At 51.6% G+C, this 12,308-nt stretch overlaps 4 protein-coding genes across 4 annotated transcripts; 2 read left to right on the forward strand and 2 right to left on the reverse strand.

Moving 5' to 3' along the window:
- Positions 1-6,407: 6,407 nt before the first annotated feature.
- On the forward strand, positions 6,408-7,492 carry GUITHDRAFT_163226 (hypothetical protein; the record flags this gene model as incomplete). The annotated part of the gene is made up of 2 exons (XM_005832592.1): positions 6,408-6,578; positions 6,623-7,492. The coding sequence occupies 2 exons, from the start codon at positions 6,408-6,410 to the stop codon at positions 7,214-7,216; spliced, it is 765 nt and encodes a 254-aa protein (XP_005832649.1). The 3' UTR covers positions 7,217-7,492.
- A 107-nt stretch (positions 7,493-7,599) lies between these two features.
- Positions 7,600-8,202, reverse strand: GUITHDRAFT_138875 (hypothetical protein; the record flags this gene model as incomplete). Its single annotated transcript, XM_005832593.1, has 4 exons — positions 7,600-7,701; positions 7,729-7,810; positions 7,850-8,004; positions 8,143-8,202. 4 exons carry the CDS (start codon positions 8,200-8,202, stop codon positions 7,600-7,602), a joined length of 399 nt encoding a protein of 132 aa, XP_005832650.1.
- A 955-nt stretch (positions 8,203-9,157) lies between these two features.
- Positions 9,158-11,433, forward strand: GUITHDRAFT_94614 (hypothetical protein). Its single transcript, XM_005832594.1, has 3 exons — positions 9,158-10,113; positions 10,176-10,871; positions 10,924-11,433. Exons 1-3 carry the CDS (start codon positions 9,170-9,172, stop codon positions 11,381-11,383), a joined length of 2,100 nt encoding a protein of 699 aa, XP_005832651.1. The 5' UTR covers positions 9,158-9,169; the 3' UTR covers positions 11,384-11,433.
- Positions 11,434-11,681: 248 nt separating this feature from the next.
- On the reverse strand, positions 11,682-12,182 carry GUITHDRAFT_108548 (hypothetical protein; the record flags this gene model as incomplete). Its single annotated transcript, XM_005832595.1, has 1 exon — positions 11,682-12,182. The coding sequence occupies one exon, from the start codon at positions 12,180-12,182 to the stop codon at positions 11,682-11,684; it is 501 nt and encodes a 166-aa protein (XP_005832652.1).
- Positions 12,183-12,308: the final 126 nt, after the last annotated feature.

Genomic DNA, 12,308 nt, shown 5'->3' on the forward strand with positions numbered 1-12,308 from the left:
GGTAAAAAGTGCCTCAGGCAAAACAAAGCAGGAACAAGCTAAACCTCCAGGCACTGGCACAGCACACAGCGAGAAGCTGCACAGCTGCAGCGTCGCCGCCGTCACGGGCAGCTACCGCTGACTCGGCTACCGCTGACTCGGAGGCTAGCGAGGAGGACTACCTCAAGCGGTACCGTGTTCCTGTGTCCAGCCTCCCTCCGTCCGCTGCCCCAGGCGGACCCCCGGGCAACGCCGGCTCCTTGTCGGCGGCTGCCGGCGGCGCTCTCAACTGACCCCTCTGGTTTCCAATAGTTTTCTGTGGGGGTATCCTTCCACACATGTGAATAGCAAATGGCAGTTGGGGTCTGGGGTGGGTCAGACGGCTGGGAGCTGATTCAAATTGGTTGGGACGTGTTTAAGGGGGTAGGGTACTTCCTGGTAGCAAATAATTGTACCAACAGTACCAATTTTATGGTACATATTCGAGTACTGTTAGGAAAACTTGTACCAAAATAGTTTATGCGGTACCTCCCCTGTTCAAACTATGATGCTTTGGACCCACCTGTTTCCCAGTGAAAGTCCCTTCTCCGATGGGGTCAAGTTTTGGACCCTACCCTGCCTCCGACCAACATAGACCACCCTTGTAGATCAGAGGGAGCTCTCAAGCCTTGCCCCTTCCCTTCCCTGGTTGCATATCCAAGGTTAGCAAGCGAATGTTACTCATCTGCAGCAGGAGAGCTCAGACCAGGACAAGCAGAGGCAATCCCTGCAGAATCTGGTGTGAGCGCAGCAGTCTGAAAACATCTCTGTGATTGCAAACACATGTAAAGAGGGTTGATCATCATAGATTTTAGCAGCTTGAATAAGGAGTACTCCGCACGGACCGTCCGCTAGTGGCGCTGTACGATGGATGACATTGACTCTCATGAGCAATAAGTAGGAAGTCATGAAGCATGTCACGGAGACAGCATGATCTATACTTATTTCATAGGAATCTGCTGCAAAGAGTCGGGCTTGAGGGCGGTCTGAGCAATATGCAAGAGTATTGCCAAGGCATGTAAAGAGTTTCAAGGAATACCAGTGCATTCATCAAATGGCAGTGATGAGGTACCACATGAAGGTATGACTTGCAAATTGATTGCATGTCGTGTTCTATTTCATGACTTACAATCAAGACGCTTTGAGCGACAAAACGATACCCCTTATAGCATTGTAAATCATATTTCATTTCCTTCACCTCGAGTCGAAGCAAGAAATTTTCAAGGTGCTGATATCTTTGTTGTGACTAGACTGACATGGTATCAGGAGCAGTTAATTGATGTTGGATCCGATTGAATCATGCAGACGAAAATGGACGTACCCTTTTGAATAAATCTTTCTTCTCGAGTCTCATACCAGAGCTTTCTTGCCTCTTTCTTTGTAACCTAACATGTACAAAGCATTGGCATTTTCTTACACAAAGAAACTGAGCCTGACCAGCTTCTCTTATTCGCTGCATTCTCGCCCTTTCATCATTCTGATCTTTTCCTCGCTTGACACCCTTGGGCCAAAGCGAGTTGCATGCTGCGATATCATCAATTGTTTGGAACCAAGCGATAAGTGGAACAAAGCGCTCAGGTGCTATGCAGGCTGCAATGCATCGCCGGCATTCCAACCATATGGATAAGTTTGCCAACTTTGCGCTGCTCATATTACTTGCAGCGAAAGTCAACCATTCCAGATGATAAGGACAATGTATGAGACTTGCGCAGAAGAATGTGCAAACACTTCCACACGACGGTGAGTGTGCACGATTCCACATACACAAGGGCCGAATGCTGCGCAGAAGCATCTACCAATTTCTTGTCTAACCACTCTTTTGATGAATGAGCATCGACTTCTCTAACATGTACATCAGGTCATGCAGGCTCATGGAGAAATGATGATGTTGTTAGCAACAACTTGGCTTTGTTTTATTGAAGTACGTTGAAAACATCACCTAGGCCGCTACATATTCCCATGTCCGCTTTGCAACAGTTCTAAACCACGTATCACCATAAAGTTGTACATCATTCGACTAGTCCGATAACATCTTCATGTAGAGTCTCAGTTTCAAGCACAACGCGGTTTGGAGCGATACTGTGACTTGTTTGCCTGGTATGATTACATGTGACATGCTCTCTTACACAATTGAAGAGTATTGTAGAAAATTCAGTCAAGCGGTGCACAGTTCAGCCTTTCTTTCTTGCTATTCATCAAACATAGTGTATCAGACAGATGTCATCGTGTGGATCGACGCAAAATAAAGATGAACTCGAAGTTCTGTCTGAAAAATGACCCTTTGCAAGTACTGATGGATCGAGAGCAAGTTCTTGATGCTGTATCATTGAGAAGTAAAATGACAGTCATAAGCCAGTGCTATACGACTCGAATCCATCAGCTTGAAATATGAACCACTGAGTTTCATTCCATGAATCATCTTTCCTCCCGCATTCAAACTGAGAAACTCAGTGCTTGTCAACTCATGGGCATGGTTTCAGAGTTTGAATTTCCAGCAAGTTGAGGAAGGACAAGGCAGACAGAAGCGTCAAAGAAAGTTGAGGGTCATCAGGGAAGGTCTGACGAGAGTCTGAGACTCATGGACAGGGAAGGATAGGGATGCGCAAGTGCGGAGGGCAGGGAGATGGGGAGGGAGACCTTCTCTGCTAAATGTATTTTAAAAGGTACCCATTACAGTACCAGACCAAGACCTGTACCCCCCACCCCCCTGTCGCGTCCGTTGGGTTCGAATCATTTGAAATACTACCACGCCTACCCATCAGGTTCTGGTACAAATCATTACTCCACTATACAAGGGCCTAACTAAGTGATCCTATGCAAAGGCAATAGGAACAACTGTTTACTTATCTAAGCTCTCAATTACCCCCGGTTGCCGTTGAACTTGCAGCGCTGGAAATGGATTTTCAAACCTTCCAATCCTTCGATTTTTTACTCACACACAATTTTGTACTGGAAAATGCCTGGATCTGGTACAAATCCCAATTGTCAGCAAGTTCCTTGACCCGACAACGCTATGCCTTTCTTCGTCCGCGGCCGCCGGCTTTGTGGCGGCAGCGGACGTCTCGACTGACAGTGGTCAGTCGGCTGCCGGAGTCCGGGTATCGCGTCTACTGCGTCTAAGGGATTTTATTCCTCCTGCATGCTCCTGCTGCTTGTTGTTGAGGCACTTTTTACCTTCTGCCCGTAAATCCATCTCTCTACGATTCGGTCGATGCTCAACGAAGCTGGTCTTCAGAGCGTCATCGATACAGTGGGGGATCCTCGTTCTCGACGGCAGGTACCCTCCCATCCTCATGGCCGCAAGATGAAGGGCGATATCCACATCCCTGGAATCCGCGATCGAGGGTCTGAGCAGTACGAGGGCTTGATGGCGGACGTGACGTTGGTCCACCCTTACATTAGTAGCTCTGCCGACCTGACCAAGTGGGGGGAAGTCAACCTCGACGCCCTCCGCGGCCGCCCGCCGCTTTCAACGGTGGCGGCACGTCTCGACTGACAGTGGTCAGTCGGCTGCCTCCGGGTATCGCGTCTAAGGGATTTTATTCCTCCTGCATGCTCCTGCTGCTTGTTGCTTGATTGCCTGACCCTTAGGCTGCTTGTCTGCGCGGCCGCGGCGGCTTCGCGCTTGGGCTGGCGCTGCCGCGTCTGGGTGCCAGCAGTGCTGGTTCTTTTCGGGCTTGTGTTTTGTGTGTGATTGTGCAGCTTCTCGCTGTGCGCTGTGTGCCAGGAGGTTTAGCTTGTTCCTGCTTTGTTTTGCTTGAGGCACTTTTTACCTTCTGCCAGTAAATCCATCTTCCTCCCTGTTGCAGCGTCTGAGAAGATTCGCAAACATCGCGCTGCATATGCTATGACTACTCCTCCTCGAGCGTTCATCCCTCTTGCCATCTCGACGGACGGTACCCTGCATCCTGACACCCTCCGCTTCATCTGGTATCTGGCGGACATCATTGCTCAGCGCTCGATGCCTCTTGAGGATGCGGCGTTTGGTCGGCACTTCGTGCCTGATGACGGCCCTGCTGCTGAGGTCTTGGCTCGCAAACGCGCCGCCACCTATCAGCGCCTCACCATGCAGCTGACGCTGGAGGCGCTCTTGTCTGGTGCGAGGCGCATGACGCCCTTGCGGGCGCAAGCACTTCTCGAGCCAGAGGACAGCTCCTCCTCGGACTCTTTGTCGAGTCGCCCGAGGGGGAGTCTTCCGACCGGAGGTCTCCGACTCCGATGGGGGAAACATCCAGAGTGGCGCCGCCGATCGGCGCGGAGCTGGCCAAGCGTCTCCGTCCCTCACTGTGACGTCGGGTGCCTCCGGAGAGCTCGACAACACTGGGGTGCTTGCTGCTGGTCCGAGCTCGCCTGCTTCCTCCCCGGCATCGGTCGGGTCACGCCGGTCCTTGGGCATTGCTGCGGCGTCGCCGCCGTCACGGGCAGCTACCGCTGACTCGCGGCTACCGCTGACTCGGAGGCTAGCGAGGAGGACTACCTCGAGCGGTACCGTGTTCCAGAGGAGTCCAGCCTCCCTCCGTCACGGGGCCGCTGCCCCAGGCGGACCCCCGGGCAACGCCGGCTCCTTGTCGGCGGCTTGACGGAATACAAGTTTGTTAGACTTGTACTAGTCCAAAGTCACGCAGATATCACATCGACCTTAGTTGTAACAAGACAGTTTTTGCTCAAGACCGAGTTTAATGCACACAAAACCAGAATTGAGGAGCACATGAGAGATAGACTGTATGCTAGGATGTGAAACCCAAGCATCCAGACATGAGAGGACCTTAACAAGACGGCCCTAGGAAAGTCCCCTCTTCATCCCACGTACTACATGCCGCCTCGCCACGTAAGTCGTCTTGGTTTACAGGAGAGTTTTTGTTAACTCGGCGCTATCTGACTGGCACGGCTGGCATACGTACCATCCTCCCCCCGAGTTTCTGAAATAGTACGTTACATCGGACGTCAGAAAGTCACTCAAACAAGAGAATGTCAGCAGATCCAAGTCAAGATACGATGATACAACGTCAAGTTCACAGTCATGCTGAGTGGGCAATAACCATTGGCAAGAACTTCAGATAACAGAGAGAGAGAGAGAGAGTTTACCTTCTGCGAGTAAAACTTCATTCTCTCCTCACTAGGGCCTCCGAGTCAGCGCCGGTAGCCGAGACCAACATCACCCGTGACGGCCGCGGGCGGTCGGACGCCCGGTATCAATGCCCAAGGACCCGGGGGCCGCGGCTGTGCGGCACTGATCGGGCGAGGCCGCGGCACTGGGCCCCGGGCGGCCGGGCCGGCCGCGGCCGGGCGAGCGGACTCCCGCCGGGAGCCGAGGCTCGGACCACCCGGGGTGACCGTGGTCCGATCCGGGTCAACCAGAGGGGTTACCAGGAGCTTTTGTACCATATATACATTCTATCAGTAATCTCTCAAAACTTGAACAACATTTATGAAATTACTCAAAAACCGTTTGTGGTACAAAAATTCAAACCAGACAGACCACCACATCACCAAAGGTACCCCAATTCATCATATACGAAAGGGGCACCTTCAGCGGTGAGACGGTGGTGTCACAGCCTCGAGCGGCATTATTGACTCGGCCGGGCGGCGACGACGCGGCAGTGCAGCTGACGGTACCGATCCAAGTAACTTAGTAATGCAAACAGTCCTCCTCACCGCCGCCGACAACTTGCAAGGAGCCATGGCCGGGCACAGGCCCGCCGGCGGGCCGTGACACTGCCGCGGCTGAGCCTCTCACTGACTCACACTCGGCACTCAGAGCTTAACGGCATCGTAACGGGTACAATGGCACCAGTGGTTTTTCCTGATTATCCGAAAAGACTTCTTTTCATATCTCATACCCGAGCGCTTCGAACCCAACCCCCGCAAAACCCAGGTCTGGGAGGGTAGGGGTTAATTTGGAGGTTGGAGAGGGTAGGGGTTAATGGAAAGTTGGGGGGGTAGAGAGCCATTTCAGAGTACCACAAAAGATCAAACATAGGTACGGGGTAGGGGTTCAAGGAGGGGGTTGTATAGGGTTACTGAGGGTAGGGTCTGCACTTACAAAAGAGGATGACGGGTAACCCTCACCATCGTGTCTTCCTCTTCCCTAGTACCCACCACATCTACTACATTTTCATTAGAAATACACCGGTATCAGTATCACTCCACCCCAGCCTGGATCAAAGGTGCCATTTATGATTGTTCAGCTGCTGCGACTAGAGTCCTGCTTCATCCCCTCAGTCTCTCCCCTCACCCGCCTCCCCCCCGCCTCTTCCTTCTTCCAAGTTTCCCGTGTCTCAAGTCCTTTTCGCAACCTGCCACTGCTAGTCTGGCTGCTCACCTGATAATCAAGTTCTTACAAGTTCGCTATTCATCGCCTTCAGCAAATTTTTTCGTTGCACACTCAAATGGTCATTCTCGGAGGCATGCCCGAGAGACAGAAGGGTACCTTCTTAATGCTAATGTCTGTTTTCATTTCCGTGACTTCGTCTGCCTATTGCTTCAACCCATATTTTGCCATTCAATCGGCCAAAAGGGAACTCACGTTTCAGCAACGTGCACGCCTCGCTCTCCGCAAGGTATGTAGTTTAAACGGTCTAGAGTGCACTGATTTCATGTACAGAATTCGGCCTTAAAAACAAATGTCACAGACAGGTCAAGCAGTTCGCTTCGTATGGTAGCGATTGGGGCGGGAGCAATGGATCAATGCCCTAGCAATACAGCAGTGAAAGGGGATACGGTCATAGTCAAGTACACCGTAACGGCGGAAACGGGGGAGAAACTAGAGGGAAGTGGAGGATTTGCAAAGTTTTTGAAACAAGACGGAGTTCTGCCGGATGGCTTCATTGCTACTCGGTTCGTTCTGGGTAAATCTCAAGTATCGGCCAAAGTTGAAAACGCCGTCTCCACACTGAGATCTGGTGAGACAACGAGAATACTCCTTGATGATTTCTTTGGCAAGCAGGAGGAAGATAAGATTTACACTATCACCAAGAACATGGTTGGACTGCCACCTGACATGCCAGTGGCCCTCGGCACGACATTCAAAATAAATGGAGGGGCAAGTGCGAGGGTGGTAGAGGAAGATGGCGAATGGCTTGTGCTGGACGCGAATCACATACATGCTGGGAAAAGATTATTCCTTGATGTCACCCTCGTTGATATCCAGGGTAAACATGCTGGACCACAGGAGGTAGACTTCGAGATGGACCAATGATCTTTTCAAGAAATCTTGCTACCTCAGGTTGAATGCATCTCCCCATCTACACCTCTTTTGCAAGATCGCAGCACTTGTTGCACACTCCTGCGGATATAGTTTGATCATTGTTCTGACTCAATTATCCGATGCTCCTTCAAACTCTTACTCAACCGCCTTCCAAATTGGATTTGTTTCGTTATGTTTGAGATGGGTTCAGAGAAAAATACATAGATGCATAGCTGCAATCTCACTCCAAGATCCCATCATTCGAACAATTAAAAAAAAACAACCATCGCCTAACCCATCGCCACCCCATCACATCTCTTGAATCAACAGCGTGAGCCGCTGATACGGGTCACCGACCGTTCGTTACTAACGTTGGAGCATAGAAGCGAATGAATCTAACAATCTTGGATCGCAACATTGCAAGGGCCCCATGCCATTGTAAAGTCTTTTGGAGCTCCAAACTCCTCTCTGCCATCGGGATACACGCGGAATGGTGTCTGCGAAATGATCAGAAACAGTCTCACACTAAAGCCGTTTCTAAACCTCATCGCACCAAGCACCCGGGCACTTGTAAGGGGGAACACCTTCCATGCTTCCATATGCAACCTGCACGATAGTTGGTACAAACCAACGTCTATCACACACAATACCCCGTCCGTCTCGTAGTATCTCTCCACGGGTAAGTCTCTGGCCTCAAGAGCCAGAGCTTGAGTTGGATGCACAAATGAGGGACCAGCTGTCTTTCTAACGAGAACTGGATAATCAATCTTGCGAGTCTGATACAGAACTGAATCTTTTTTCTGTAAAAAGAGTATCAGTCCACATCCATACATCACAACACGAACAACTGTCCAATGGTCCTCAATGAGACAACCAAAGATTAAATCAGATCTCACAGGCATGGCACACGCACAAGCCATCTCTCACACTTGATCTACCTGTACAGAAGATCCAACGATGATCAGTAGGAGCGACAACGCAGCCGCTGTTGTGGCCATTGCCCCGGCTACAATGGCTTCCTGTCGCGCCATGTTGATGTTGGGAATGACACAGAAAACCCCTTCTGGTATATGTACACCCTGTAAAACGTGCTGAAAGTACCGGGTACCACAGGCCATCGGTATCACCCCTACCCCCTCTACAGTCCGCGAGCGAAGAGTCAATACCTGGACCCCTACCCCCTTTCCCTTTCTACCCCCTCAAACATGATCATGTTTTAGGGTATGGAGTTATTAGTCTTGATCTAAATCACCCTACCCCTTGTGATGATAACGTCTTTCAAACCCTCAGTACCCCAACCAAAGTTCCCACCTACCCCTTTAAGACCTACAATTATGCTGAAAAAGTACCCCCGTGCATTTGACCCTACCCTATATTCATGTACCCCCCACCCCCCTGAATGTTAGCTGATCGCCTATCCATGCAGGTACGATGGGTTACAAAGGTCGAAGATCACCTGTGGGCTATCATGACCTGTCGAGTCATGCTGTCTTGTTGTTCTTGTCCTTGTTCTCATCTACATTCACTCCCCTGTCTTCTTGTTCACCTTGTCCAGTTCCTGCTCTTCTTGTGTCCATATGTCATGCCTCATCGATATTCCTCGCAGTACCCAGCAAATTTGTGCATTGCACTATTCGTTTGAAATTTCGTGAGAGATACTCTGGCAATTACAGAAAAACGCAGTGAAAAAAGTTCTCGTTACATCTCTTTTATTTTTATATCATGTCAAATAAGTGTCCCCTGATGTTTCGTTCTTATTCTTTGTCTTCTCGGCTATTCTTGATCACTTCGTTTGAACTTTGCTTCACTCATCTGACGCCTCGGTTCTGGCAGAGCAAGGCTGTTTTCATCATTGGAGCGGGAGCCTGTTCTGCCTTGGGCGGCCTGTGGTTGTGGTGGAGGTGGAGGAAGTATCGGGTTTTCTTGAAACCCGTTTTCGATGAAGATGGCGTCCCCGTCGAGCGAATGATCCCACCCAAGGACGTTTTGTTCGGCAAAGTGGAAGGCGAAAATCGTGGCCCTTGCCCAATGGATCCAGCGCTGAAGAGGAAAGATGACCTCTACTGGCTCCGTGACGACACGCGCAGCAACCCTAAAGTGCTCGCACATCTGAACCGTGAGAATGCTTACTTCGAGCACAAGTTCAGGCCGCTCCGCAGGTTGCACACCAAGATCTACAGAGAGTTTGTCAGTCACGTGAAGGAAACGGATGAAGAGGTTCCCTATCCTTGGGGTAATTACATCTACTACACCAGAACGGTGAAGGGCTTGTCGTATCCCATTCATTGCAGGAGGTTGACGGACACAAAGGAGAAGGCGAGCGCAGAGGAGGTTGTTCTGGATGTCAACTTGCTCAGCAAGGGAAAGAAGTACTGCGACGTTCACTCAGTTGAGCCCAGTCCTGACCATCAGCTCATCGGCTTCACGGTGGATCACACCGGGTATGAAACGTTCGAGATCAAGATCAAGGACATGGCGACCGGTCGACTGATCCCGCTGGGTGTCGATGAATCGGCTGGGCAAATGGTTTGGGGCTCGAGCAACTCAGAATTTTTCTATACGACCATGGACTCAGAGCATCGGCCTTACAAGGTATGGAAACATGTCCTGGGAGAGGACCAGAGCAAAGACGTTTGTTTGTTCACGGAAGACGATGAGCTCTTCTGGATCGACATCGACAAGACCTGCAGCGGAAGGTTCCTCATCGTCGAGTCGTGCTCGCCAACTACATCAGAGATCCACGTCCTCGACTTGCAGGACAGCAAGGCGACGCTGTCAGTCGTGCAGCCACGAGTCAAGGACCACAGATACTCGGTCGAGCACTGGGGAGAACATTTCTACATCATCACCAACATGGACAAGTGCATCAACTCTAAACTGGTGAAGACTAAGATCTCAAGTCCAAGCAGGTAACCCCTTGCACAAGGTTGCTGCGCCTCGTTACTGAGTTGACTTGCTCCCGATGGTATAGGGATCACTGGGTTGAAGTCCTTCCGTATGAGAAGTCGACCAAGCTGGATTATCTTGTATGCTTTGCGGATCACGTTGTGATCAATGGGCGAAGCAATGGCTTGAAGATGTGCAAGATCATGGACATGCGGACTGGAGCTGTTCACGATCTGCACTTTGACGAGGAGTGCTACGACATGTATCCCAAGAAGAACAAGCAGTTTGACAGCAAGCTGTTTCGCTTCGGATACTCCTCTCTCGTCACTCCGCACTCCACATTTGAGTATGACATGACAACAAGGAAGAAAACGATGCTCAAGGAGCAGGAGGTGCCGGGCTACGACCGGAGCATGTATCGCACGGCTAGAATCATGGCGCAGGCACGGGACGGAGAGCAAGTGGCCGTCTCCCTGGTCTTTCACAAGGACTGTGCGTGGGCGAAATCAAGATCTCCCTCCCCCATGATGCTCTACGGGTACGGCTCCTATGGTATCTGCATCGACCCTTCCTTCGACTCCAAGACCATCAGCTTCTTGGATCGCGGCATGATCTATGCGATTGCGCACATCAGAGGAGGTGGAGAGATGGGAAGGCAGTGGTATGAGGAGCAGGGGAAGTTTCTCACCAAGATGAACACCTTCACCGACTTCTGTGACTGTGCTGAGCACTTGATCAAGCTCGGCATGACCACCTCCTCTCGCTTGGCCATCTCGGGCAGGTTTCCTTCTCTCTCTCTCTAACTCTCGTCTGTGTGACCTCAAGGACGGCAGGAGCGCTGGTGGTCTGCTCATGGGCGCGGTGATGAATCTTCGTCCCGATCTCTTCCGCGTCGTCGTCGCGGGCGTTCCGTTCGTGGACATCATGGCGACGATGAGCGATCCGAGCATACCCCTGACCATCACCGAGTGGGAAGAGTGGGGAAACCCCAACGAGCGGCGCTTCTTCGACTACATGCTCTCCTACAGCCCCGTCGACAACATTCGCGACGCTCACTACCCCGCTCTCCTCGTCACCGCAGGTCTCAACGACCCGCGCGTGCCCTACTGGGAACCGGCTAAGTGGGTCGCACGACTGAGGGAGAAAAACAAGAGCAAGAAGCCGATGCTGCTTCGCACCGACATGAGCTCAGGTCACTTCGCAGCGTCGGACAGGTACCGCCTCATGGCTGAGCGATCCATCGAGTTCGCCTTTGTCGTTGACCAGCTCGAGTGCCGGGAGCTGCTCAACTAGAGACTCTTAAAAAACGTGAGCCGTTACAAAAGTACGTCCGTTACACAATGACCGTTTCGAAACTGCGAAGATGCCATGCGATGGGGGGGGAGGAGAGAGGGAGGAGGGAGGAGGGAGGAGGGAGGAGGGAGAGGGACAGGGAGAGAGGGACAGGGACAGGGACAGGGAGAGAGGGGAAGGGGGAGGGGGAGGGGCTCTAGTTGACCCGCGTGACTCAGACTTCTCGCTCCGCACGCTCCTCCTGCGAATGTCTCGAAACCACGTCGATCGCTTCTCGCCGGAGGTTGCTCCAATGCCGTCAGTCGCCAGTAAGGATAATGGAGAAGATGGAGATGATTGAGACGATGATTGCGAGGATGATGATGACAGAGATGATTATGATAATCATAATGGAGATGGAGATAATGATGAAGATGATGACGGTGTTGGTGTTGGTGTTGGTGTTGGTGTTGGTGGTGAAGGATACGATGGTGGTGGTGGTGGTGGTGGTGGTGGTGATGGTGCTGACTTGAAGCAGAGCAGGCAGGTGTGGGCCTGATGCTTGGTGAAGAGAAAGGTAGAGATGGTGTGTTTGTGAAGCAGCTGGTGCCCAGAGGATCAGCAGAACGAACGGGCAAGGTAAAGGAGAGGAAGTAGACGAAGCTGGAGGAGAAAATGATGGTGTGCTTAGATCAAGATCGGCGATCAGATCGTGAGGGTCGGCGATCAGGAGGTGGTTCACAGGAATGTCGCTGAGCTGCGTCACCTCATCATCGGCGAGATCGGCAGCGTCTGTGAGATCTGCTTCCTCGACCAGCATGGTCAGGCGAGTTCGTCTCTTGTCTCACTTGTTCTCCGGCTTGTCTTCTTGCTGATGGGCCTGCCAGACCTACACAGTCCAGCTGCGCAGGGGAACACCTGAGTACCTGGACTCCTTGAGCAGAGA

This window comes from Guillardia theta (assembly GCF_000315625.1).
Source record: "Guillardia theta CCMP2712 unplaced genomic scaffold GUITHscaffold_34, whole genome shotgun sequence".
Taxonomy (NCBI): domain Eukaryota; class Cryptophyceae; order Pyrenomonadales; family Geminigeraceae; genus Guillardia; species Guillardia theta.